The sequence below is a fragment of the Letharia lupina genome (assembly GCF_014066315.1).
Source record: "Letharia lupina isolate WasteWater1 chromosome Unknown contig_4, whole genome shotgun sequence".
NCBI lineage: Eukaryota > Fungi > Ascomycota > Lecanoromycetes > Lecanorales > Parmeliaceae > Letharia > Letharia lupina.
In genome coordinates, this window is record NW_023502973.1 from 744,838 (window position 1) to 772,644 (window position 27,807).

The 27,807-nt window shown below is 44.0% G+C and overlaps 8 protein-coding genes across 8 annotated transcripts; 4 read left to right on the top strand and 4 right to left on the bottom strand.

Moving 5' to 3' along the window:
- Nucleotides 1-283: 283 nt before the first annotated feature.
- On the bottom strand, nucleotides 284-3,211 carry HO133_007797 (uncharacterized protein; the record flags this gene model as incomplete). Its single annotated transcript, XM_037298667.1, has 4 exons — nucleotides 284-307; nucleotides 458-2,287; nucleotides 2,339-3,120; nucleotides 3,205-3,211. 4 exons carry the CDS (start codon nucleotides 3,209-3,211, stop codon nucleotides 284-286), a joined length of 2,643 nt encoding a protein of 880 aa, XP_037156003.1.
- Nucleotides 3,212-3,846: 635 nt separating this feature from the next.
- On the top strand, nucleotides 3,847-4,818 carry HO133_007798 (uncharacterized protein; the record flags this gene model as incomplete). The annotated part of the gene is made up of 1 exon (XM_037298668.1): nucleotides 3,847-4,818. The coding sequence occupies one exon, from the start codon at nucleotides 3,847-3,849 to the stop codon at nucleotides 4,816-4,818; it is 972 nt and encodes a 323-aa protein (XP_037156004.1).
- Nucleotides 4,819-5,018: 200 nt separating this feature from the next.
- Nucleotides 5,019-7,229, bottom strand: HO133_007799 (uncharacterized protein; the record flags this gene model as incomplete). The annotated part of the gene is made up of 3 exons (XM_037298669.1): nucleotides 5,019-6,670; nucleotides 6,757-6,809; nucleotides 6,946-7,229. 3 exons carry the CDS (start codon nucleotides 7,227-7,229, stop codon nucleotides 5,019-5,021), a joined length of 1,989 nt encoding a protein of 662 aa, XP_037156005.1.
- Nucleotides 7,230-7,707: 478 nt separating this feature from the next.
- On the bottom strand, nucleotides 7,708-9,220 carry HO133_007800 (uncharacterized protein; the record flags this gene model as incomplete). Its single annotated transcript, XM_037298670.1, has 13 exons — nucleotides 7,708-7,809; nucleotides 7,858-7,911; nucleotides 7,967-8,029; nucleotides 8,088-8,201; nucleotides 8,249-8,265; nucleotides 8,318-8,419; nucleotides 8,469-8,488; nucleotides 8,538-8,584; nucleotides 8,640-8,693; nucleotides 8,764-8,798; nucleotides 8,852-8,914; nucleotides 8,977-9,002; nucleotides 9,060-9,220. 13 exons carry the CDS (start codon nucleotides 9,218-9,220, stop codon nucleotides 7,708-7,710), a joined length of 858 nt encoding a protein of 285 aa, XP_037156006.1.
- A 741-nt stretch (nucleotides 9,221-9,961) lies between these two features.
- Nucleotides 9,962-15,920, top strand: HO133_007801 (uncharacterized protein; the record flags this gene model as incomplete). Its single annotated transcript, XM_037298671.1, has 5 exons — nucleotides 9,962-10,035; nucleotides 10,217-10,495; nucleotides 10,546-10,643; nucleotides 10,697-15,670; nucleotides 15,724-15,920. 5 exons carry the CDS (start codon nucleotides 9,962-9,964, stop codon nucleotides 15,918-15,920), a joined length of 5,622 nt encoding a protein of 1,873 aa, XP_037156007.1.
- Nucleotides 15,921-16,929: 1,009 nt separating this feature from the next.
- On the top strand, nucleotides 16,930-17,737 carry HO133_007802 (uncharacterized protein; the record flags this gene model as incomplete). The annotated part of the gene is made up of 4 exons (XM_037298672.1): nucleotides 16,930-16,986; nucleotides 17,049-17,110; nucleotides 17,290-17,416; nucleotides 17,564-17,737. 4 exons carry the CDS (start codon nucleotides 16,930-16,932, stop codon nucleotides 17,735-17,737), a joined length of 420 nt encoding a protein of 139 aa, XP_037156008.1.
- Nucleotides 17,738-18,482: 745 nt separating this feature from the next.
- Nucleotides 18,483-20,018, top strand: HO133_007803 (uncharacterized protein; the record flags this gene model as incomplete). The annotated part of the gene is made up of 2 exons (XM_037298673.1): nucleotides 18,483-18,895; nucleotides 18,953-20,018. The coding sequence occupies 2 exons, from the start codon at nucleotides 18,483-18,485 to the stop codon at nucleotides 20,016-20,018; spliced, it is 1,479 nt and encodes a 492-aa protein (XP_037156009.1).
- Nucleotides 20,019-20,911: 893 nt separating this feature from the next.
- Nucleotides 20,912-21,746, bottom strand: HO133_007804 (uncharacterized protein; the record flags this gene model as incomplete). The annotated part of the gene is made up of 2 exons (XM_037298674.1): nucleotides 20,912-21,235; nucleotides 21,315-21,746. The coding sequence occupies 2 exons, from the start codon at nucleotides 21,744-21,746 to the stop codon at nucleotides 20,912-20,914; spliced, it is 756 nt and encodes a 251-aa protein (XP_037156010.1).
- Nucleotides 21,747-27,807: the final 6,061 nt, after the last annotated feature.

Sequence of the window (27,807 nt, forward strand, 5' to 3'; positions counted from 1 at the left end):
ACGCTAGCCTGTGGAGTACTCTGTCCAACATCATCCCCTATACTCATCACCGACGATAATAAGCTTCAAACACCAGTGGACTCCGTAGCACCGGAAGCCAGTCCAGCGAGCTCGACCTCATATCCCAAACGGATGATTTGCGTCCCGAAACGTAGAAAGTCCTCGCGCTTTTCCGCACACGCCTTCGACGTCGACGTCGTAACATGCGTACAAATCCAGCTCGAAACACGCACCATATACCTCGATCCATAGTGTCTCGCATTTATAATGTCTCGCGAATGTTCTACTGCGTACCACTCTCACCCTTCTGCAAACGCTTCACAGTCAGCAAGCCCTTCAACATAGTTAAATCTTCCCTCGCAGCCGGTACATTCTGCAACAGTTCCCTGATAACAAGGAACTCCGGCACACCCATCGCGACACCCGAGCTTGGGGCTTCCTTCAGGAGCTCACTCACCACGGGTGCACTTGCCAACTCGCCGAGCGCCTGGCGCGCGGCATCGATACCTGTTACCCCTACGCCTCCGTACTGTTGTTGCTGTGGTGGGTAGGGTGATGGATGGTGGGGCGGCATGTAGGCGTGTTGAGCTTGAGTTGGACTGCTCGCATATGGGGGGAGGTGTTGGGGAGCAGCGAAGGCGGTGGGAGAATGTTGGAAGCTTGGGTGTTGGCCCATGTTGGAGGCTTGAGCGCCGCTGCCACCGATGGGGCTGGCAATGGAAGCGGCGTCGGTGGGGCGAGGCGTCTGTTGAGCGGAGGGTGAGTTATTGAGCTTGACTGCGAAGGTGAGGAGGAGTGTGCGTTCAGGCCTGGGGTCTTCGATGATGCAATATTCAAGCATTTCGACAAAATCTGGCTTTTTTCCTGCGCCAGCATCGAGTGTGACGACATATGTATCCTTGACAGAAGAGACCGGACTTTTACCGATAACGCCATAGCGTTTGCGCTCAGTGAAGTAGGTGAAGAGCTTATCGAACTGGACTTGGGACTCAGCGTCTGAGTTCGGAGTCACAGCTATGACAATAACGTCTGTTGTCGTACTCCATTTGAGACTGCAGAGGTATTCTTCAGCGCGATCGGTAGAGATTCGGCCTTCGATGGTCAAGGAGCTTGGTATCAATGTATGCCAAGGCAGGGTAGCGCTGAGATCAGCCCCTGCAACGTGTCTTCCAGTGCCATGAAAGCTCGCAATGCCGGCCATAGCCAGCTTTCCATGCCAGATAGTAGAACCTGGTTCCGCGGTGTAGTCAATTGGCGAATATGGTTCTTCGTCTTCAGGCTCTTCATCCTTGAGAAGCTGGTCGATCTCCGGATCAGCTTTCACTCCCGATCCTTGCGGTTGCTGGATTATTGACTCTGAAGGTCTCGAGGCCTGGCGCGTACGCTGAGTCTCAGGATCCGGGCCTTTAACGCCTTGCCACACTTCCTGGATGTTGAAGTTGTTGGCTGATTTCCGCTCTGGAGCAGCAGACGCCCGTGGTTCGGCGCTTGTATCGACCACTAACGGCTGAGCGGTGGTGGCGGACCCAGCACCAAAGTTCTCTGGAAGCTCAACGGCAGCAGGACTTTGCGGGTTTTCGATCTCTGGACTCGCCTGCTTGGCGATGCTGGAGTCGATCTCCGAAGGCCTCTTCCTCAATGGCGCTACGAAGGCCGAGTCCATGCTGTCAGCAATATGAGATTCATCTTCAATAAGCTCCTCTCCTTTGTGAGTTCTCCTCATCCTTGGCCCCTCCTCTTGGATGAGCACATGTTGCTTCTCTGCCTCTTTCAACATTTCCTCCTTCATTTCTTGTAGCTCCTCGCTTGCCATGTCTTTTGGTTCCATTCTGGAGAAGTCGCTGGGTGAGAGTGATCCACTGAGCACACGATCTCTAAGGGAGGGGTTTTTTTTGGCGTTATGTGAGATCGTGCGGAATTTGTTGGCATATGCCTCAGGGGCTTTCCCAGTGCCAGACCAAAAATTCATAAAGATCGCTTGCTCTACTAGTAGTCCTAATTTATTACCAAACTCATCGACCTTCTGGCCCTTAGGCAAACTGAAAGCGCCTTGTTTCTCAGCTTGCTTAGTTAGATCCTTGAAGAGTTTGACCAAAGCCGTTGCAACCCTTTGCCGCTCATCACTTTGTAAATCAGAGGGCTGCTCAACAAGCTCCAGCTGTGGCTGGCCAGCTGTAGAATCTCTTTTTTTAGATGCCGGGGCACCAGATTTGCGCCGAGACGGGGGAGGCAACGATGGCGTTTCGGTAATCGGACTAGTGATCTTGCGCGTTTTGCTCGGAGGTTCCTATGAACATATTAGTATGAAAAAAAAGGAACATATGCGTTTCGAACTCACTGCTTGACTGGGGCTTTGTGCTTCGGGAATGGGCTCTTCGGGCAGCTTTCTCTTGGTGCTTTCTTTTTTCTCTTCAGCCTTCTTCTCTTCAGGCTTCTTCTCTTCAGTCTTCTTCTCTTCAGTCTTCTTCTCTTCAGCCTTCTTCTCTTCAGTCTTCTTCTCTTCAGGCTTCTTCTCTTCAGCCTTCTCCTCGTCAACCTTCTCCTCTTGGGGCGGCTGTTCGACTTCGGCAGGCTGCTCGACCTGGGCTGGAGTGGGGTCGATGTCCATAGCATCATCGTGTATAGCACCATTCTCTTGTGTAATCTCCTTCTGGACTGCGCTCGGTCTGCCCGGCTTGCGTCCTTTCTTGCCCTTGCCCTTCCGTCCCTTCTTATTTTGCTCCTCGAGTTCACGCTGCCTCTGCCGCTCCTCCCATGGCTTCTCACCGCGCGCTATTTGTGCCAGAAGTTCCTTGTGGTCTTTTGGGCGGCATTGCTCACAGTAATACTTTTCCGGCAGCTCATCATCATCATCTGACATTCCCATACACTCATTGTGCTGCCAGGCGTCGCAATTTTCGCAACATATCATCTTTCGTTCATCATCCTCGTCTTCCACCACGTAGCCGCAAATGCAGCGAATGATGGCCTGTTCTTCTTCTTCCTCGGGTGGCGGTGTTGGCTCGTTCTTTTTGGACTTGTTGCCTTTTCCACCCCGTTTTGGAGGCGTTGGGACATCTTCAGGCTCGAGAGCTCTGCTATGCTGGCCTTTCGTAGCTCTTCCTGATCGTCGCGTGCTATCTGTAGGACGCGAGTATTAGCCAAGACTTTGTTTTGGGAATGGGTGGGTCGTAAATATCATCAATAATTCAGAATTATGCTTACCTGCCATCTTGCTAACACACTAGACAATCTACTGCAGCTTTGAGGGCGAAATGGCTTATGTGGTCCACACGTGGGTGTGGATCTCACAGCTAATTCTAGGTGATTGAGGAATCGCAATACACAAATGTGACAGAACACGAATTGCGCCCCACAGCCGGATCAAATCACTTCAACCCAAATCTGCGGACGTCCTTCCTACCAGCACCTGCGAAAGAAGCTCACTTCAAGCGACTCCAACCTCAGAAGCTGGCACCGAAATTTCTGGAATCAAGATTTCAGAAGTGACCGTGCGCCGTGTCTTTGTAGCCCTCGCACTTTGTCGTATGATTAGTGCTCTATCAGAATAGGATAGCAATGTCTTGTATGATAAGATAGCGACGTGATCGAGGGGCGGTATTTGCGAATGAGCAGAACGGTGGATGGTGGAGTTGAGCTTGTTTGTATGGGACTGGTGCCGGGACTTCAATTTACCCGGCAAAAAGGTCACATGATCAGCCCTGCCATGTGCCTCCGGACCAATCAAAATAGACCTCGGCTTCCGCAGGATTTATCAATATCCGCTGGACGGAGCACAGGTCATCACAGCCAGATATGCTCTTTAGCTGACCGCTACTTGCGTAGCAAGCTTCTAGCTTCTTCGCCATGGCAGACGTCCGCTCCCTCCTCCGCAATGAACGCGCTCAACGCCGAATAAAACACCCCCAAGCCTCATACTCAGCTACAGGTACCTTAGAATGCGCCGTTTGCCATATACCACTAAAATCAGACGTCGAAGTATGGGACAAACACCTCAAATCTACGCAGCATGCGATGCGGCAAGAACGACTACGATTGAGCACATCCCAACGCCCAAACAGCTCCAATCGACCAGAAAGAGCTGGAGAAGCAAGCAGTCGAGAAGTTAGTGCAGGAAGCAAGAAGCGGAAAGCAGACGATGGGGACGATGACTCGCGGAAGCGGACGAGGCCTGTCGTAGACGTACCTGGAGGCTTCTTTGACGAAGCCATCGAGGCCAATAACGCGAATACCAAGCCTGTTATTGAAGAAACGAACCTGCCATTGGAACGAGACGCAGTCACGAAACCACTTCAAGGCTTTGTCCGTGCGAACGGTGCTCCTCCAAACCTGGCCCTCATAAATCCTCTCACCAACCCCACAACCCAGCCGTCAGCAGCCCCCATTGACGAGGACGAATGGGCCGCCTTCGAACGCGACGTCGCTACTCCACCTCCAGATCCCTCTGCTCCCACTGCTCTCACAGCTGCTGCAACCATCACTGCTGCGCCTATGACCGCAGCCGAACTAGCAGCACAGTCCCGCGAGCAAGCCAGTTTGCAAGGCAGGGAAAGAAGAGAAGCGGAAGTGGAAGGGGAGAAAGAAGATGCCGCTAGGGCGCTGGAGGACGAGTTTGATGAGATGGAGGGGCTTGAGGAAAGGGTCAGACGGTTGAGGGAGAAGAGGGAGGAGTTGAGATTACGGAGGGCCAAGGAAGCTAATGAAAGGCTCGAAGACGGAGCGAAGGACGAAGAGGGCAAGCGTGCTGGCGAGGTGGAAGAGGATGAAGAAAGTGAAGATGAAGAGGACGATGACGGATGGGGTGCTTGGGGGAGGTGACACGTAACGTTGAGGATCTGATGTTCAATATGATAGTGTTTTAGCGGGTCTTTGACCACACGTCACAGTGACGATCTTATGGAATGGTATAATTTACAGCTGTATCAACTGAGGTTTTGCTCATGAGCGGAAAGGAACATCGGATCTGATCTCTCATCTGGAGTCACTGCCGCGGCTCATGGCTTTGCTGGGACAGATAATCACTCCTCTTCCGCCATGTGTCCCAGTAGCCCTTCTTTTCCAACTCTCATAGCTCTCTGAACTTCCTCTTCGCCCTCGCGTAGCATACCCTTGCTGTATCTCAAAGCGCCGTTCTGCCTTCTCTTTTCTCCTTGTACCTGTCTTTGGCGCTCCGCCAGCGCCTCTTGCCTTCGCTGACGCTCCTGCCTCTCTTTGGCCTGAGCTTCTTGCTCTTCGAGTGAGACCTCAAGTTTGGTCGGAGCGGGTGGCAAGGTAGATATATGTGCTTCTATCAATGGGTCTCGGATGGCTGGTCGTAGTGAGATGTAGCGGAGATCTGTCAGAAGGGTCGCTGGCAGCGCGTGGATCGTGATAGATTCGTTGAGTGCGTAGAGTGGAGTCGACTTCAGTAGCTTAATTAGATCGGATTTCAGAGTGACTTCTGGAAGTTTGAGACGGCTGATATAATCGCGATACCATTTCTCCCGATCCTTGTCAGAAAGCTTGTTGTTGTGCATCTCAGGCTCTTTTTTGTACTTCCTCCGAAATTCAGGCCAGTAGAGCTTAGGCGTAGCATTCTTCTGCAAGAAGGCAAAGTATGGTATCTTCGGGTCCTTCTTCTCTTCTTTCTCTCGCTGTTCCTTCAAGCGTTGAATAGTATCCCGAGTCCATTCACCCCACACCTCCTTCCTCGATCGCATGTTTGGCAGTACTGTATAACGCTCTTCCTCCACGATATAGCCGGCCTCGATGACCTTCTCCCAAGTCGTATATGGACTGATCCCCTGGTCACTCAACATATCCTTGAACAACGCTTTTGCATCTTCTTCAGTCAGAGCCAAGCCTTCGGCGCCTTCTATCAACTCCTCGCCACCGCCGTCACCATACTCGCCCGGATCCAACCCGTAGTCTTGGCCCATGGCAGCAAGTTGAAATGCTATGTCGTCTTCATTAAATTCAACCGCTTGCTCAATGTTCTCGTCTTCTGTCTTTTGACGCTTGGATGGATTTTTAACGTCCTCGTCATCCGTGACTTCGACCTCCTCGTACTCTTCGTCGTCGCTATCTAATGCCTGTCGGTCCGTCTGTTGATTGGTAGCAAGGCTGGTTCCCGGCGCTGGAGCCGCCGTTGGAGCTCCATTTGCAGCTGTTGCTAGCACGGTCTCTGCTTCAGCTTGCTCTTCATCTTCCATGTCGCCGCTCTCGCCGCATTCTTGTCTGGTCCTCTTTTCCCGTTCCTGCCTGTCAAATTCGGTCAGGCTTGGCAACACATCCGAAGGAATCCTCCAAAAGCTCTCATTCTTCTCAGGATTGTACACAAAACGTCTTCCAAGCTTCGTCTTCACCAATACCCATGGTTTGCATCCAGGAATATCGTATTTCAACTTGGATCTGTCTTTCGGTTGAAGCTTCTGTTGGTTGGCGTGTCCTCCTCTGCTACCCCCGCTCCCGCGATAATCGATTCTATTGCCATGTGGATGATTGCCAATGCCTTCAAACGTGGGAAGACCTCCGCTGATGCCAAATGAATTGTTTAAACGGTGTCCGTTAAATGAAAGCCCTGTGATACCGTTCGGAGCTTGTTGCGAATACCGCACAGCGGGCTGCTGAGCCTGCGAAGGACGTACATATGTAGATTGTTTGGTCGAGTCATGGTGATAGTAAGCCTGGCCTAGGTCCGGCGGTAAGTTTTAGCAAATTGCTACACTTCATATTTGGGGGAGCAAGTTCAAAAAGCAGCTCTTGGATGTGACTTACCCGTAGGAGCTTTGTGTTCCGTCCACCCTTCCGGGAGGGGCGAAGATTCCAGCCTAGCGGCGGGCTTGTGGGTTGACTTGAGCATGTGCGCTGCGGGCTAGTAGTTTGAATTGAGCCTGAATGTGACGAATCTCTTCTAATTGTGCGTAAAAGGGCTCCACTGAAGGGTGGTCCGGTTGTAGCAAGTACTGTTCTGAGCTGGTGAGAGCTGCCCACGGATTCGCGGCAACAGTGGTCAGGATATCGTCAGTAGGGGTAAGCTTTGGGTGCTTTGCCCTTTCTCGAGCAGTCAACCGCGGAGGTTTTGTTGCAGAGGGATCTACTACTGCTGTGGTAGCCTCGGCGTGTTCAAGCTTGAGTTTTGCTCGAGCTTCGCCAAGCGATTTCTGAGCAGCGAGTTGTGAAGATGTTTTGCTGAGAGGTTGTTGCTGTGACGAAGCAACTGCAAGCCTGGGAACTCCTGTGCTGTTCATCTTTAGCCGAGCAAGGAAGGATCAAGCGAATACGCGCGGTGGTGGCGGTGCACAAGTGTGAGGAAAGATGGGGCCAAATAAGCTTGGCAGTTCTCAGCCCTATGTGTAAAGCTTCACCAGCAAGCATAGAAAATCACATAAGTTCACATTAGATCACATCAATTCTCGGTTTCACAGAGTCTATTGTCACTCAGTTTGGGCTCTCTATTTGTCTCTGTAGACGGGCTCTATGCAGCGGAGCTATCAAGCATTTGGGGTCTAGCAAAGCCCAGTACATTACAAGAACACCCAAACCTTGTTCTTGCCTGATACTTAGGCACTCATGACAGTACTTGAGCCAAACTCCAAGCAGACTCTGTGCTGGATTTGTTTTTTTTTCTAGGGCCGCGGACCAGGATCACGTTTCCCAGTCTCCCATTTGATGCACACATCAAAGCCAGCGAGCGGGTGACATTCGCAGCTCTCTCGGTCTAGCGCCTCATGATTTGGAGGTTTCAGAGGAGGCATTGCCTTTAGCGTCGCTTTGGCTCTGGTGGCTATCATCTTCAAACAGATGATGTTCGTTGATGTAATCAATGACCTGTTCTTGCTTTCAGTATCAACCCTACTAGGCAGAGGATTTCCGCACTTCAGCCGGGATTAGATATCTTATGGACATGTTCCTTCTTTTGAAAAGCCGCACCTATTACGGAAGTCAGCAACCCTACTTGCTTATATGATGTGAATGTCTCGCTTACCTTTGTACTGGATACATCGTTGGTGACTAATTGATTGACGACCCAGATGTTCTCTCGCCATTGCTTTTTTCTAGTCAATGATCATGCTAGGATGTGGCTCAACAGATATAGCCATGCTTACTGAAAGAGTCGCCAAGGAGTCTTCGATATCTGTCCCTGCCCTTTCGACTACTAGAGCACCGTACCGTGTCAAGATGTGATCCAAGTCTTGGTGTGACCACACTCCTGGCGTGGACTTGAAACATTGTTAGTACCATCCAAGAAATAATTGAAGATGCTTGCCATGGTCTGAATGAGATCTGGAGCAATGGTCAGCAATAGTCGATAGCTTCTTTGGGGAAGAACGCTCACCCGCGCCCGCCAAAAGAATTATGCGTGCATGCTTTTTTTCACCATCCACAGTTGTGACCCCTCCTCTTAGGACATTGATCTCATTTTCGGCATGGTCCAGTACTATAGGTATTTGAGCTAGACCCAGCCGAAGTAATCATGGAAGTCTTACCATTGGCTGTAGGCTGATACCTAATGCAAGTGTCAGCGTGGCAGACTTTCATTGACCATCGAATGTTACTCTTTCTGCATGACTTCCCAAGGGTCCACCATGACAAACCCCGAATTCTGCGACCATTAAGCTGATGGCATGAGAAGTAGATCAAACATTGTCGTGACGCACCTGACATGCTATCTCACACATGTTCAGTCGATGCTCTGCGCTTGCAAGTCCGGCCTGAACCCATGGATTAGTAATGCCGCTTCAACCCTTATCCGGAAGGGACCTTCTCTTAGAAGAGACCTACCTTTTTGTACGCATCGCTCACTGGTGAAAGATAGCCTGCATAAAATCCATTAACCCATTCGGGGTCGAATATTGCATATTGAACTTACCTCCTACGACTTCAAATTCCGTCCGGCTAAACTTAATGTAGTCGTTGGCCATTTCGAATAGACCTACATGAACTCTGAGTCAGCTTATCTTCTCTAGATGTCCTATCACTCGATGGTCCACTTACGAAGATGGAGAAAAGTGACCGGAGAGCTGTAAAGACGTCAATGAAATAGATCATGGCGGTTTGAGTAGTGCTCCTAGACTGACAAGGAGCCGCATGCCATCAACACAACGGGTGTCTTGGCGGAATCACTCAATGTCTTGAGTCGGCCCTCAGGGAACGAGTAATTTGCGAGACTGGTGGTTGTCGCGGCAACGGCATGGCCATTGGGGTAGGCCACTCCATCCGTCTTCGGGGAGTCGCCCATACTTTGTATCTCAGAGCGGAAGCCCGGACTAGACTGGACTTGGGCGAATCGCGGAACCCTGTGTTACCGGTCAGGTTTTGCAGTGACTTCGAGCACAACGTTTTCCGCCAAAAGTTCCGGAAGTTGTCGTTGGGGGAGTTATCTGCAGGAAAGTAGGATGTTCCAAGAGATATCATAGGCCGTGTATGAGTATGTAGGAGTTTATGCCAATTTCGAGAACGGACTGAGAGACCCGAGTCATATGTTCGGCTTTGATAGGCAGAAATTGAGATTTTTCGATATTGGGCCAAATGATTTTGCGAATTCTATCCAAACCATGCGATTCTTTTCGCTGCCTGCGTATGATTGATTTGAGCAATGATTGCGAAGGTGATGGAAAAAGAAAACTTGAAGAATACTCTACGTACTTGTAGTAATAGTAAGGCATCTTGTTGCATATCAATTCCGTGCAGGGTTCAAAGACTAGCGTTTTTCAGTTTTAGCCGAGGCTATCCAGGCGTACTTCATCCTTGTCTGCGAGCTGCGAGTTTTGCTGTCACTCTCACAGCATATTGGGCATTGACCATACCATACAACATACCATACCTTAGCATCTACTTCACATTATCACTTATTGGATCTACATTCAACACACAAGTACCGCCACTCGCTAATGGCCCGCTAGAGCCGGACATGTATTTAAGGCTTGTGTAAAAGTCCTTGCAAGATTCATCTCTCCGCTTATGGAGGGTTGAACCGCAAATGGTGCCAGCTCCTTCCTCCAAGTTCGAAGCCTCTTTCGACAACACCCCATCACATACTTCTTCCATATCTAGGTAGCTACACCTTCTTACCACTTTGATCATCCTTCCTTCACCGTCATTTCAAACCTCTACGAGTAGCAGCAACCGTCCCCTCTCCCCGCACTATCAGACCTCCACATCATACATAGTTTCCGTCCTCTTGCAAGGGCTGCTTCAGCCGTCCACTGTACGCTCAAATTCTCATGTCTTCCAGGGTGACTCGCTCTGCAACGAAGCTTGCTGCAGAGTCCTCGCCGGCAGCAGCCACCCCCACGAACACCTCGGCCGCTGCTGAACCACGGCCTAAGTCCCGCAAACGCAAGGCTCTCCCAGATCGCGACTCTAGTCCTGATAAAGCAGCTGATACCAACAATCCTACACCTCCTAGACGAGCAAAGAAGCAAAAGCTAGTGGCCGAGACGTTGTCAACGCCAACGCTTCCAAGGTCTCGTCGACGAGGCACTCAGCAGCCGATCACCATGGCAAAACCAGGGTACGTTAGCCCTTAGTATTCGTTGAGAACATTCTGCTTATTTCAAGCAGTCCCTCATCAGGTAATACCGGTGAAAAGGAGAAATCTCCACCCACAATACCCGATACGTCTAGGCGAAAATCGAGTCGAAGCAAGAAGTCTACTCAAGGTCTGCCCCACCAGTCTTCTGCTTGACCAAGAGCTAACCTTTAAAACATCTAGATCCAGAATCATCGTCATTACCTACTGCTTCCACGAAACGCTCAAAGAAGGCAACCACGAAGAAAACAGAGGACGTCGTGGCGAAGGGCCCAGACGAGACTGCAAATAATGACCCCAAACCTATCGTGGAACCTCCGAGGAACGAAGACTCCAGTGATGATGATGATGTTGACGGGGAAGCAACGGCCCGGAGAAGATTTGATGAGGAAGATGATGACGAGGGCGATCCGTTCCGGGGAGGCTACCTTGGTGGTAACGTACCACACGCCAGCATGTCGAGCACTTTACGTGCCTTGAGCGGCTACGTTTCTGGTGTGTCACAGCGGCTACGAGACATCCTGAATAATCTGAGGCAGAAGGATGACCCTTCCGTGCAACTTATTGCACTGCAAGAGCTCTCGGAAATCCTCCTTGTCTCGAACGAGGACAACCTATCAGGCCACTTCTCTCCCGACCAATTCATTAAGGAGCTGGTGACCTTGATGCGGCCAAGCGAATATGGAGAAGAAAACCCTGAGATGATGCTGCTGGCCTGCCGCTGCATAGCAAATCTAATGGAAGCTTTGCCTCCTTCGACAGCTAATGTCGTCTATGGTGGTGCTGTACCTATACTTTGTGAGAAGCTCTTGGAGATTCATTTCATAGATCTCGCTGAGCAAGCCCTGAGTACGCTGGAGAAGATCTCTGTGGAATTCCCGTCAGCCATTGTCCGTGAAGGAGGTCTTACTGCGTGTTTGGCTTATCTCGATTTCTTCGCCACGAGCACCCAGAGAACCGCTGTGACGACAGCTGCAAATTGCTGCAAAAACATTCCGCAAGACTCCTTCCCCGTGATTAAAGAGGTCATGCCCGTATTGCTGAACGTTTTGTCAAGCAGTGATCAGAAGGTGGTAGAACAAGGATCCATATGTGTCTCGAGGGTTGTTGAGAGCTTCAAGTATCAGCAAGATAAGCTGGAGGAGCTTGTGAGCATTGATCTACTTAAAGCTATCCGTCGACTCCTGCAGCCTGGAACCACCAACTTGATCGGGCCCAACATACACACTCAGTTCTTGCGGGTACTCTCCATCAGCGCCCGCGCTAGTCCTCGCTTGTCTGCAGAACTTCTTAAGATGGGTATTGTCGATACTCTGTACCAGATACTGACTGGGATATCACCACCTAGTGGTCTCAAGGATGTGGCCTCCCAAATCGACAGTGTTTTCATCATGCAAGCTTTGATCCATCGTCCACGAGAACAAATCTCTGAGACCCTCAATGTCATCTGTGAACTACTACCTGAAGTTCAGACCGAGAGGCTGTCTTTCCAAGAGGTTTCACATGACGCAGGTTTAATAGCTGACGGAACAATGTCGCACGTCGACCGCGCCTCTAGGAGCTCTCACAACTCCAAGCGAGTCGAACTGCTCAAAGGCTGCAAGGAAGAATTGAAGCGTTTCGCGATTGTTCTATTCCCTACACTCACTGATGCCTACTCAAGCACTGTCAACCTTGTTGTCCGTCAGAAGGTGCTATTGGCTCAGCTTAAAATGGTCTCAAATCTAGACGCCTCCATATTGGAAGACGCTCTTCGCACCGTACCTTACGCTTCTTATCTTGCATCGATACTTTCACAAGAAGATCACCCCTCGTTGGTGACGTCGGCCTTGAAAGCCTCGGATCTCCTTCTCAATCGGTTGTCCTCAATTTATGGCTACCAGTTCTATCGTGAGGGTGTTATGGCTGAAGTCTCCAAGCTCGCCAGCAAAACTATGACGACGATCGAGCATAAGCCCAAAGTTATCAGAGCAGATCCAAACACAGAGCCTACAGGTCTACAGCCTCCTGCTTCCAAAGCTCCCGCGGAGCAACCCAACGACAAAGCTGCAGTTGATGCGCCCTCTGAAGATGATAGTGACCATGGTGAAGATGACGAGGACGACGATGGTAACGATGATGACGATGATGAGGAACCCCGTGATATCCGTGAAGACATCTCACCCTCCCCGTCTGACTCTTCTTCGTCGAGCCAGAGCTACCCAATGCACGCTGTTGCCAGTGATCACGATCTCAACGTTCTTCGAGCCAAGAAGTTTCTAGAGGTTCACGAGACCGCAGAGGGCAAGACCATGCGTGACAGAGCATCCACGATTTTGGGGGAGCTTACGAATCTTGCTGCCGATATCGAGAATTGCTATTCGGTTGACGAGACATGTGACGGAGCAGAACTCTTCACGAAGCTATCCAAACACTTCCAGGGAGACGCGTTGGAGACAATCACGAGCTCCGAGTTGCTACATTCGGAGATTGTTCATGTTCTTTTGGATGTTTTCAGCAGCTCTGCAGATAATATAAGCGCGAAAGCGAGAACAACATTCCTAGAAGTTTTCATGACCGCACCGACTCAGACCTCAACAGTTCAGAGCGTTCCACCAACGCCGTTCAGCGTCCTCGTCCACAAGCTTCAAGATCTACTCAGCCGTGCGGAACACTTTGAAGTAGTAACAGTGCACCACAACGCACTTGACAATAACCGTAGCAGTCCAGCTGCGATGCTATCAAAGCAGCTGCGCTTGAAGCTCATGGCTGCTGACGACGATGCCGAGATGCCTAGGCCATACAAGAACCTCATGATCTCCATACACGCTATTGCTACTTTCAAGGCCCTAGATGATTATTTACGGCCGCGAATCAGTCTCTCGGATCGACCGAGGAGCGCTAGACATCGTGAAGGAGTTTCAAATGCTTTGGCCGCTTTCGCTGCTGCTGCTGGAATTCCTAATCCTCATCATAGGCTGGCAGAGCGGGGTGGCACAGCCACTGGGGATTCACCAGCTCATCCGACACCGTCTGATCCTGCTACACCAGCTCGAGCAACACGTAAAGGACCCAAATCCAAGAACGCACCGGCGGCTTCTGACTCAACTCCGGCGAAAGACAAACCGACATCTGCACGTCGGTCAAGCCGAAAGCATCAACCTGCGGATCATAGTCCGCCAGACGCGCCTGCTCCAGCTCCTGAACGAATTCAGAGCCCTTTGGAATGCGCAGACGAGAGACAGATCTCTGATGAAGATGATGTCGACGACAGCAGCGCCTTAGATGCTATCGTTGACGATTTGGAAGATGGTATAGAAGGCGAACAGGCACCGGAACCTACTGCAGTCAATATGGAAATAGCTTCAACAGGGAAGGTTACCGCTCGAAAAGAAGATGGGACACGGGTCGCAACTCCATCCCAAGGTTCTGTAGCATCGCTGCACGGTCCTCCCTCCGCCCGTAGTCGAGAGTTGCTAGCTGCCGGCATCAATTCTTCTTCGTCAGGTCGTGCCATGTCCTACGCAGCAGCAATTCAAGCAGTGCCACAGGATTGGCATATTGAATTCAGCATCAACGGCCAACCGCTATCCAACGAAACGACTATCTATGGAGCGGTCCTCAACGATAAGTCAGAGCCCGCAGATCCTGCTCCGCGCAACATCTGGTCTGCCATTCACACCGTGAATTTCAAGCGAGTACCAGGGCCTCCACCAGCCGAGTCAACCTCCCTGAAATCGGTCACTGGGGCAAGTGCTACGGCGGATTCCAGAATGCCCCCGTCTCTACATGAGCATCCAGCTACATCGACAATCCTCCGACTACTCAACATTCTCCACGAGATGAACGCTAATTTAGACGATGTCTTAGATGATAGCAAAGCATGTGTAGATGTTAAAGCGGAACCAGTCGCTCAATTTGTCAACACTAAGTTGACAGCGAAGCTCAATCGTCAGCTTGAAGAGCCCTTGATCGTTGCAAGCAATTGTCTGCCTAGCTGGAGTGAGGACCTTGCACGTCTTTATCCATTCCTCTTCCCGTTCGAGACGCGGCACTTGTTCCTACAATCGACGTCTTTTGGTTATGCACGCTCGATGACTAGATGGCAAAATCAGTCAGCAGAAGAGAATCGACGAGAGCGACATCGTGATGATCGTCCATTCATGGGACGTCTGCAGCGACAGAAAGTCCGCATATCCAGAAGCAGAATGCTCGACTCGGCAATGAAAGTCATGGAGCTCTACGGTGGATCATCCAGTGTGCTCGAGGTAGAGTACTTTGAAGAGGTCGGGACTGGTCTTGGTCCTACGCTCGAGTTCTACTCCACAGTATCGAAGGAATTCTCAAAAAAGAGTACTAAACTTTGGAGAGAGAACGACGCGAACGAGAACGACGAATATGCGTTTGGAAAGCTAGGCATGTTCCCCGCTCCTATGAATGCCGAGAAAGCAGATAGCGAAGCTGGCAAGAAGATCCTCAACGTGTTTAAGATGCTTGGCAAATTCATTGCAAGATCCATGCTCGACTCTAGGATCATTGATGTCTCCCTTAATCCCACCTTCTTCCGCACTGGTGATCAGCCTAGCACTGTTCCTTTGTCATTGGGAGCTGTAAAGACCGTGGACAGCCATCTTGCGAGGAGCTTGAAGCTTCTAAAGCAATACGCTATTGCTAAGAAAGAAATTGATGGAACATCTTACAAATCGGCGTCCCAGAAGGCCCAGGCCGAACGCAAGGTCGTCATCAATGGAGCTCACATCGAAGACCTCAGCTTGGATTTTACTCTCCCTGGGTATCCAGCTATTGAGTTGCTACCAGACGGTGCTAATAGGCCCGTGACTCTTGAAAATGTTGCGTCTTACGTGGAGAAGGTCATTGATATGACTCTCGGCAGCGGCGTGCAACGACAGGTGGATCATTTTCGACTGGGATTCTCGGAGGTATTCCCCTACACAGCTTTGAAGGCATTCACGCCGAGTGAACTGGTCATGCTGTTTGGCCGAGTTGAAGAAGATTGGAGTATCGAAACACTGCTTGATTCGATCAAGGCAGATCACGGCTTCAACATGGATAGCAAGAGCGTCCGCAACTTACTACAGACCATGAGTGAGCTCTCAATGCCCCAACGACGGGACTTTCTCCAGTTCGTCACTGGCAGTCCCAAACTACCTATAGGTGGTTAGTACACCCTCTTATCTGGCTGTGCGAGTTCTTCTGACTTTGATGCATAGGTTTCAAGAGCCTTAACCCCATGTTTACTGTGGTTTGCAAACCGAGCGAACCTCCATACACGTCTGACGATTTCTTAATCTCGGTGATGACTTGTGCGAACTACGTTAAGCTTCCGGACTACACGAACATCGATGTTTTGAGGAAGCGACTTCTGACTGCTATACAAGAAGGGCAAGGGGCGTTCCATCTTTCGTGATACCTGGCTGAAACCCTGAGCGTCTTTTACCTGGGATTGCAATTTGTTTCGGTCGCATGCATTTGAGGAGTGAAGAGACTGGGAAGAAAGCAATGGGTGCCGTATACCTCAACCACATCTTCTACCACTACATGGTGTCAAGATTGTCAGGCATGTTGCATGGGGTCCATAGACGATATGGGACTACCCATGTTAACTGATGCAAGCGAAAAGGACCCGACTATGTTGACTAATGCATGCACAAAAGACCCGACTGGGGTGCTGGAAACAATTTAAATTTCAAGGACCTTGTTAGCTTAAGTAGGTAGATAGCTTACTACGCGACTCATGAAAGCTTCCTGCATCTTGTTCTTGTAAAACTTGCGATGAATACTTACCCTCTTGACGACAAGGAAGAATTGAGTGCAGCGTAGGAAATCTGTAAAGTCGAGTATTGATAGAGATTGACACAAATTGCCTAGCTCGCGGGTAGCCAAGAAACCGGATTGGCACTCGTACCAAGATATCTCCTTTGTGCAAGACTGCTTTAAAGAAGTCGCTATATGAGAAAGACTCTCTTGCTTATTCTCTATAATCTTGAAAACAAAGTCTTGTCACGATAGTTAACCACAGGGCAAGTGAAGTGGATTCAAAAGTGCGACTCGGGTTTTGTCACGTTTAGATTTGAGGGCTACGAGTACCTGAAGGCTCGCTAAATTTGCAGGCCAGAGGGTCGGTGACAAAAGTCTCTGCCGACTTTCTCCCGCAGCCCCCACTAAAAGTCGGCAGAGACTTTTGTCACCGACCCTCGGCCAATCCGGGGGTTTTTTGCTACCCGCGAGCCTACTTAGTTAGGCACACCGATGCCAAGCCTTGATGACTCCGCGACATCCAGTATCCTTCCCTCGTTCCACCGAAATCTACCGGAATCCGAGAAATCTCACCGACTCCTTTCTGGCCTGTACCCTTGCTACTCCAAGCCCGCCTCGTTCATTGAGCCCTCCCCTTCTGCCAACCGCAGGCGCCCACCATGTCAGATGCCAAAGAGCTCACGTACGCGGACGTACAGTCTCACAGCGGGAAGAAGGTTCGTGGCCCACCCTTACTGAGATCAAGGATCGGGGTTGATGGGATCTGATCGGTGGATAGGATCTCTACGTTGTCGTGCACGATAAAGTCTACGATGCCACGAAATTCGTGGATGAGCACCCGTACGTGTTACTCCTCTCATTCACCGCGATATGGCTCCCTCTCCTCCCTATCAGCGGCCCTTGAAGCCATGACCCCACTACGCCGCTACTTTGTCCAACTGAGGATGAAGGGGGCCTCGGGCCTGCAACTCCTTTTGCTGTGTTTGTTGATGAGGAGGTTGGCTGACAGACTGTGACAGCGGAGGAGAGGAAGTGCTGCTTGACGTGGGTGGCCAGGACGCAACGGAAGCCTTTGAGGATGTGGGACACAGTGATGAGGCGAGGGAGATATTGGATGGGCTGCTTGTGGGAGATTTGAAGAGAATGGTACGTTACTCCCAAGCTCAGGGGTCGGACTCCCGCGCTGTCCTTGGGCTCTCCACTTTCAACACCCTTTCAGGGTTTGGCCCGGCCATTGCTTCATCAACCTACCATGTTCAACAATGCATTCGCTGATGCAGTTCGCTTTTGCAGCCGGGCGACCCAGCCCCCTCCGGCGCTGCTGCCCCAGCAGCATCAACAACCACAGCAAGCAAGTCAGAAAGTGCAGGCATGGGCGTCGGTCTCTACGCGCTTGTGCTGGTGGGAGGTATCGCTGCATTTGGAGCATACAAGTACCTTCAGATGAACTCGGAATCGAGTAAGTAATTCAGGCTGGGGATTGCTTTGAAGGAAAGGAACCGTGTCTATAGATTCTCTTGAGAAGGGAAGGCGCAGAGCGAGGAGGGAGAAGGTTAGACAGATGTTCATTCTATTTTGTAACGATGCTGCTATGGTTAGAAGCATTGGTGGAGCCTTTCAACAAAAGACTTCTGCGGAGTGTTATATAGTTCCATTCTTCATGCACCATTGAATGCCATTTTACATTGTGGTGCTCCTTAATCAGCCACCGCTGCCTCGTTATCGCAGGCTGAACCAGCAGAGAAGTGCGCTTGGGATCCCCCGTCGAGGCCGCGTCCCAAGTTCGAGATGATCTTTGCGAGACGCCTAGCTTAGGTTGTTCAGGATGTCTCTTCGCAACCTTTACATACTTGTTTGGGGTACTGCAAATGGAATGTGAGAGAATGTTTTCGCAATACCAGGGCAACGGCCGGCACTGAGCTGTGGCATGTGAGGAAAGGTGATCAGATGAAGCGGTGCAAGTCTCTTCTCTGGTGAATAAAGTACCTTACCTTACCGGGAACTCTAGCGCCATCCAAGTCCCGGATCCCGGAAGATCGCCCGAGAGTGTGGGGTTCATTTTCCCCGCAAATACAGTAGAGATGGCATTCTGACTTCATGCTGTTTTCCTCGTACATTTGTTATGGTTGGAATCATTCTGGGATACATGAGAAGATCCTGAGAGGAGTCAATCTAGTGTTTTTTCTGCTCTGTCCTTAGTTTTATTTGCGCAATGGGTCTAAACATACGCCAGGCGCCCACTGCCGCTAACCGCGCTCTCAATCTCCTTCGAACAGTTCAATATACCCATCCTCCCAACTGTCCGTGTCATGCAAGCCCAGGCCATTATCAACCTACACCTTCAATACTCAACCATGCAAAGCGATCTCTTGCTACACCTGTCGACGCGTCAAGAAAGAGAGAATATGCATTCGAAATGGCAGCCTCGAGCATCCGGTTTGGACCCGGATGCACGAAGGAAGTGGGCATGGACTTCAAGAATATGGGGTCTAAGAGAGTATGCGTGGTGACAGACAAGACCGTTGGGAAGCTGGATGCTATGCGTCAGGTTGTGGAGGGGTTGACAAGGGAGGGGGTGGAGTTCACAATATATGATGGAACGAGGGTAGAGCCCAAAGACAGCTCGTGAGTGGGGATTCATTGATCACTTCGATTGAATTCCTGTTGCTCAGTGGAACACAGTATCAAGGATGCGATCAACTTCTCCAAGAACTATGGGCCGGACGCTTTCCTCGCAGTCGGAGGAGGCAGTGTCATAGATACAGCGAAACTCATGAATCTTTATACGAACTTCCCCAATGCTGATTTTCTCGACTTCGTCAATGCTCCGCTGGGTAAGGGTCTGCCAATCACAAAGGCGCTTTACCCACTGATTGCTGTTCCCACCACCGCCGGCACTGGATCAGAGACTACAGGGACGGCCATATTCGACCTTGTCGCCAAGAAAGCAAAAACAGGAATCGCGCACCGCGCTCTAAAGCCCACATTGGGCATATGTGATCCCCTAAACACACGTACCATGCCCTCTGCAGTCCATGCATCAACAGGCCTCGACGTGCTTTGCCACAGCCTCGAGTCATGGACCGCCATCCCATATCAAACTCGAACGCCGCGGCCAGAGAATCCAATAAACCGGCCTGCATACCAAGGGGCCAACCCCATCTCTGACATATTCTCCCTTCAAGCTCTCAGAGCAACCGTCAAGTATCTTCCTCGCGCGGCCAAAGACCCTGAAGATCATGAAGCCCAATCAGAGATGCTTCTCGCCGCTACCTTGGCCGGCGTAGGTTTCGGGAATGCAGGTGTTCATCTGTGCCATGGCATGAGCTATCCTATCAGCGGGCAGAATCCGGGTTACAAGCATGCGGGCTACGTGACCGATAAGCCCATCATTCCCCATGGCGTCAGCGTGGCCGTTACAGCACCTGCAGTCTTCAAATTCACAGCCGCCTCAAATCCGGAAAGGCATCTTGCAGCTGCCGAAATCTTTGGAGTGGACACTAGTTCCGTGAAGAGGGAAAGCGCGGGAGAAGTACTTGCGGAGGCGCTATCGAATTTTCTGGTGGAGTTGGGTGATCAGCCCAGAGGGTTGAAGGCATTGGGGTTTGGAGGTGGTGATATAGATGGATTGGTTGAAGGAACGCTACCGCAGAAGAGGGTGCTGATGTTGGCACCGGGCTTGAGTGAAGAGGTGAATGAAGAGAAAGAGCAGTTGAGAGGTCTTTTCGAGGATGCTTTAACATATTAAGATGGATTGAGGGGATCCTTGTACAAACGATGCTGTATATATGTTCTGAAATCTATAACCATGATTGCACGAAATTTAAAACACTCACCACGCCGTTTTACCACAAATAGATTTGTAATGATGTTGACCATTGAACTGCAACCTCCCAAACCTGTCTCGCTTGACAAATGCTAGCAGAGATCCGCCTCGTTTGGCCGCCATTCGACATCCTTACTTTACCTCAACGCGGTGGTCTCAAAGACTCAACACTAACACCCTCATTGGATCCGATACCACCGTATCAAAGACGGAGACGTCGAGGTGGGGAACTTGCAGAGAATGTAGTATAAAGTAGGCTTTAAAGGCGCGGTGCCAGAAAGAGGTGACCAAAAAGTTTCGAACTTTTCTCATCTGACCTGCAAGGCAAAGATACTGTTGTAGTAGAAGGCTACAGTTGGGACGCGGTGCCAGAGAAGAACAATAAATTTTATCGTTTTTTTTTTGGAAAATTCTCTAGTTTTGTCTACGGCACACAAGCCTTGAGGTTGGTAAACGTTTGTTTCAGCATTTGTCTCAACGGTCTTCCTTTCCGTAACCTTTACAGCGTGGTCCAGCATTTGTCTCAACGGTCTTCCTTTCCATAACCTCTACAACATGGTCCAGCATTTGTCTCAACGGTCTTCCTTTCCATAACCTCTACAACATGGTCCAGCATTCATTTCAAGACTACGTCGCCTTCATTCGCCGTTGCCAAGCCTCGAAATGACCCATGATTTCCAATGAGCTGGCTCATGCGAGGAGAGCAGTAGCTAGGAAATGGCTCAATTAATCATAAGTCTATTAACCAAGCCACGTTGTTGATGTTAAGCTATTCGTGAAAGGTATGAGCAGCAACGCCGCGACATTTTTTCGGATTAGAACCCTGAACACTTCTCCAAGATTCCAAGTAATTCCTTCTTCCTCCCCACAAAGGGTGAATGCCCTCCACCTATCTTCTCGACCTTCCAACCTTGCCTCTTCACCTTTGCCACCATTCCCTCTAGCATAACGAGCATAGGGTCGTCGGTGCAAAGCAGATACGTAATAGGTACATCAAGATCATAACACACGTCAGCCACATCAACAGACGTCTTGCTGGCTGACTTTGGGACCAGCAGAGAATTCCAGTGCTCCGCTTCCATGGGAGGAAGATCGTTGTAGAAGACGGACAACGTGTTGACAGGGTAAAGAAGACCATCCTGTTCGAAATGTTATGTTACAACCCGTCGTAGACACGAAGAATGTTGGATTGGATTGAACCAGTATGGAATTCCTCACCTTGAAAACGGCCCAGGATGGTGCCTTGCCACCCTCCAGAGCAGCTGCCATTCCATGGCCCTGTTCGACCAGTAGAGCAGCGATGAACAATACGTGAACTATACCGCCAGGTTTCCCTTCCAATTTGCGCTTGCTTCTCTCTAGTCCGCTGACAGTCTGGCATCCTGGCACTCCGCCGTATGAATGGAGCGCCAACGTTACCTCTTTGCCATCTCCTTCGACTAGTTTCTCAAGCACGGATCGAATTGCATACACATCATCCCGATATGAAGCTGTTCTTGCTCGAGCAGTCGTAGGAAGTTCGACTGTTGTGGTAGGGAAAGACTCTTGATTTAGAAGGGTGCTGATTGGTTCGAAATGGGCTGAGGTATGGAAGGCGCCGGGGACGAAGACGATCGTTGGTCTGGGATGGGATGCTTTCGATGCGTCCATTGTATCAGCTTACAAGTAGACTGTCAAGCTGAAGTCAAGCAGTTCGTCCCGCCCCCTACTCTTAGATCTCATTGACATATTTTCGAATCCTGCTGCGCTTTGTCTCATTTTCAGGGTTGACTAAGGTTTGCATAGATGTACAATGATGATGTTAGACCTCTGTCAGCTCGGGGAATGGCCGAAGGATCTCCGATTCTAGAATCGTCGCCCCAAGTGAGCGATGCTATTGCTCTAATCGTCAAGCTAGGGAAACTACCGATGATCATCAATCACTCACCGTCTGCTTGGGCAGGACTGGCGAGCTGACGTGCCCACTAGCGTGGCGAGCCCTTGTATGGTTGGATCGAAAACTCCCGTGTTCACCTTCCTGAATGCGTGTGAAGGTACCCTCCGCGGGAAAGGAAACAATTCTCCGAACATGCGGAGGCGGTGCCTCATGTTCTGCCACTGACATTATGCTTGCAATCACATCGGACTCCTACATCTCGCGGATGGCAACTTGGTTGTGCATATTCTCAGGCCTCGTTCCGGAGGAAGTTTGACAATCTTTCTCATGACATACATCAGTTGCTTGCTCTCCGGATATTGGCCTCCTATTCCCGAGCCACGGTTTAGAGTAGTAGTAGTAGTAGTAGTAGTAGTAGTAGTAGTAGTAGTAGTAGTTATTCATGGATGAGGCCCGAAGGTAGGGATGCGAATTAGTCTCAGTATTCAGACTCGCATTAGTGGGGTATCCTATGGCCAGCCCTACACTTCCACTTTATTGATTTCGAAGTAATCGTTTACGGCGACGACGTAATGCTTGAGGTTCGTTATAAATAACTCAGAGGTAGTATAATAATAGTAGACGAAGGGCCTATATCGCAAATATTCATTGCTAAGCCTATCGAAATGTGACTAGAAATGTGATTTTATATATAAGGCTATGTGTCTTATAGTAATTATAGTAATATAAGATAAAAACTATATAATAGCGTATAAATTATATAAAATACTTAGTAATCTTTATATAAGCCTTCTAATTAATTAAATTCATAATCTTAATAATTCTCTACGAAGAAATTTTACCTTCTCTATTTAAATCTAATTTTTTTATAATTATTTTATTATTATTAAGTCTTCTATTAAGTATATTTTATTATAAACTAAATAATATAAAAGATTAGACGATTTAAAATATCTTTATTAAATCTTATCTTTCTTTAAAAACTTCGATTATACTTACTAGCTATAAATTTTATATTAAATATTTAAATTTTATATTATATTATTCGAAAATAATATCTCTTAATAGAAGGCTTTTAAATTAAATATTAAATATTTACTAGCGTCTTACTAGCGTAATTATTAGACTTATATATCTTATAGTAATTATATATATAATTACTATAAAGTATAATTACTATAAAGTTAAAATTATATTACTAAATATAATCTCTATATATTTCAGTTATTATATTTTTAACCTCCGCGTATCTCAGCTATTATATTTTTTAGTCATCTAATTTTATACTATATTTAAAACCTAACCCCGAAGAGGTTTTAGAGAATTAATTCGTTCGTTCTATATAATATATATTATTATATATCTAAAATTCTAATAAAGTCGTATTATTAGCTATATATATTAAAACTCGCTAATATATATAAGAGTGTTTCACTTACTTACCTCCTTCCTAGAATATCGTCATAAGTAGACCGCCGGGCTCGACGAGAAGATCGATATCGGATGGCCTTATAGATAGCTGAACATGAGGGTTTTCGTGGATTTAAACTCACAGCCTTCCTGGAATTATGATAAAAGTTATCGCTAAAGACCTATACCATGAGGCCTCCCTTACTCGTTATAACGTTTTATTTAGATATTTATATCGTGAAATAAAAGAAATATCGATAATATATCTATTAGTTAGATTATTAAATCTAATACTATTATAGACCTTGACGCTACTTACGCTAAGGCGCTAATATCGTATATATTACGTTAGAGTTTCTTTTAGAGTTTAATTTTAATAATATATCTTATATATTTAGAGACTTAGCGAATATAGATCTATTTTATATATCTCGAAGTTTTAATATTCTTTAGAGATTAGTTCTATTATTAAATATATTATTAAATCTTATAACGACTCTATATTTTTTATAGTTTATATTCACTAGCTAATTATCAATAAACTACGTCTTTATAATTCTAATCTCTTTATCTTTTAAAAAAAAAAGCCTATTATTATTATAATATTAGATTTATCTCTAAATTATATAGTAAATAATAAAAATAATATCGATAGTCGCTATAGCGCCGATGATTAATTCGAAAGTTTCTTATTAATAAAAAATCTTATTATAAAATAACGTCTTGCGATTATTAAGGTCGAAAACTATTATTTAAAATAAGAATAAGAGTTAATTATATTAGAGGCCTATAATCGCGAGCTTTATAACGCTAGCTTATTATTTATAATTAATAAGAGTTTATTTATACTAATTACTATCGCGTCTTTAATAAATATATTAATTAAAATAAAAATACTTCGCTTTAAAAAAATATATTTTTATAAGAGTATTAATAAGAAAGAGTATTTACGCTAATTTCGCGAAGTCGAAATTAAGTTTCTTATAAGTTCTAAATATTTTACTATCGATTAAATTAGAATTATTTATTATATATAATTTTTAGAAGATAATTTTAATATTTAATAATATAGATATTATTAAATCTATAATCTAAGAAATATAACCTTTAAATTCTTTAAGTAGTTTCTACTTAATTTAATTACGAATTTAATAAACCGCTATCTTCTTATTTATAAAAAATAAAAGAAGATTAAATATCGCTTTAATTAGAAGATATCTATTTTTAAAACTTATCTAAAAAAGCTAGAGGTCTATTTACTTCTATTTTCTAAAAAGTATTAAATTGATTTTTTCTTAGCTAAGCTTAAATTAAAGTTTAAAAATAAGATTCTATATATTAATAATATATAAAAATAATAAAAATAAATTCTTATTTAAATTATTATATAAAAAAAGATTTTAAAACGCGTACGCTTTAATAACGATTTTTATTTAAAATTTTTAAAAGAGTTTATTAAGAATAAGCTTTTAAAGAAGTAAATTTCGAAGTCTAAATTAACTTTAAATAATAACGCTAAAATAGCGTATATTTAAGAGAATAATATAAAATATAAAGTCGAATTCTTTAACTCTAATTATAAAAAGAATAATTATTTTTATTATAATAAATAAGATTATTAGATATCTAAATATTTAGATTTTAATAAATTATCTATTATTAATATTAATATTATATTAATAAAAAAAGATTAGATTTTATAATCGCTTTAAAAGTGAGATAAGAATAACGATTAATAGAGATAATTTCTTCTATTCTTATAAAGGAATAAATAAAGCTTTAAAATAAATAGAGGTAATTTATTACTCTACTTAATATTAGAGTATATATTAATTTAATTTTATAAAAATTTATAGTTTAATAAGACTTAAAATCTTATAACGTTATTTTATTATAATTAAAAGCGCTAAGTAGTTAAAGTATATATTACTATAGCGCGTATTAGTTAAATTATTAATTAATAAATAGCTAGAGTTAAAGTAGAGAATATAATATACTCTTCTATATTATTAATTAAAAAGATTTTAATATTATATTAAATATATATAAATTAAATTAATTATAAGTATTATTAAATTTAATAATAAAGTAATAATAATTTAAAATTAACGCTAATAAATTATAAGTTAAAGAATTAATTAAATTTACTTAAATTATTAAATAGAAATTAAATATATTCGCGATTATATATATTATAATAGCGTAAAGCGAATCGAAAAATAAATATAATTTAAAGCTTTTTTAGAAGTTATTAGAGTTTAATAATATTTTTTTTAATAAAAAAGTAAAAATCTTATTTATATTTAAATAGAGAAATTATATTATTAAGATTAAAAGCGATAAGAAGTTACTATATAGTCTCTTATATAATCTATCTTAAACGGAGTTAATAAAGCTATAACGTTATCTAGAGAATTTTCTTTAGAAAAATTAAATTTATTATTTAACTTTCTTAATTAAAGTATTAATTCTTTTTATTCTTAAAAAGAATAAAAGACTTTATTTTTATATTAATTATCGAGATCTAAATATAATAATTATTAAAAATTAATACTCGCTACTCTTAATTATTAAGATTTTAAATTACTTATATAAATTTAAAATCTTTATAAAATTAGATCTTAAAGATATTTATTATTAAATTTAGATTAAAGAAGATAATAAGTAAAAAATAGCGTTTCGTAATTACTATAATTACTTTAAATATTTAATTATATTTTTTAAGCTTATTAATATATTAATAACTTTTTAAATATATATTAATAGAGTTTTTATAGATTTAATAGATATAATATATATAATATATTTAGATAATATTCTAATTTATAGTATTAATTTAATAAAGTATTAGCGATATATTAAGTAAATATTTAAGTATTTATATTAGTTTTAACTATATATTAATTTTAAAAAATATTAATTTTATATTAAATAAGTTAAATTTCTAAAGTTTATTATATTTATCGAAAATATCGTAATAAATTAAAAATATATCGCTATTATTAAAAAGTAATTAAAATTAAAAAGTTATTAGAATATATAAGTCTTTTTAGACTTTATTAATTTCTATTAATAATTTATCTATAATTATTTTAATATAATAATATTATTTATTAATTTATTTAAAGAAAGTAAGAATAGTAAAAAATCTAGATTATTAGAGTAAATAGATAGCGCTAAGTAGGCGTTTTAATAGCTTTAAAATACTTTTATAATTACGCTATTTCTATATTTTTATAATCTAAATTTAAAATTATATTTTAAAATTAACGCTTTTAATTTTAATATAAAAATTATATTTTTATAATTAAATAAAAATAATTATTAATAATTAGTAATATTTTAATTTAGAAAAATAATTTCTATAAAATAAAATTATAAGATTTATAATTAAGAGTTACTTATTATTATAATATCTATAAAATAATAGCGTTATTATTTAAAAAATAATATATTAAGATTCTAACGAATTATAATAATTTTAAAAGCTTTATAAAATAAAAGAAATTAAACTTTAGATTAAAGTTAAAAATTATTATTTAGAATAAAAATAAGAGTTAATTATATTAGAGGCCTATAATCGCGAGCTTTATAATACTAACTTACTATCTATAACTAGCGAAAATCTACTTATATTAATTACTATTATATCTTTAATAAATATATTAATTAAAATAAAAATATTTCGCTTTAAAAAAATATATTTTTATAAAAGTATTAATAAAAAAAAAATTTATATTAATTTCGCGAAGTCGAAATTAAGTTTCTTATAAATTCTAAATATTTTATTATTAATTAAATTAGAATTATTTATTATATATAATTCTTAAAAGATAATTTTAATATTTAATAATATAGATATTATTAAATTTATAGTCTAAAAAATATAATCTTTAAATTCTTTAAGTAGTTTCTATTTAATTTAATTATAAATTTAATAAATCGCTATCTTCTTATTTATAAAAAATAAAAGAAGATTAAATATCGCTTTAATTAGAAGATATCTATTTTTAAAACTTATCTAAAAAAGCTAAAAATTTATTTACTTTTATTTTCTAAGAAATATTAAATTAATTTCTTCTTAGCTAAATTTAGATTAAAGCTTAAAAATAAGATTTTAAATATTAATAATATATTAAGATAATGAGAAGAAATTTTTATTTAGACTATTATATAAAAAAAGATTTTAAAACGCGTACGCTTTAATAACGATTTTTATTTAAAATTTTTTAAAAGAGTTTATTAAGAATAAGCTCTTAAAGAAGTAAATTTTAAAATTTAAATTAACTTTAAATAATAACGTTAAAATAGTATATATTTAAGAGAATAGCGTAAAATATAAAATCGAATTCTTTAATTTTAATTATAAAAAGAATAATTATTTTTATTATAATAAATAAGGTTATTAAATATCTAAATATTTAG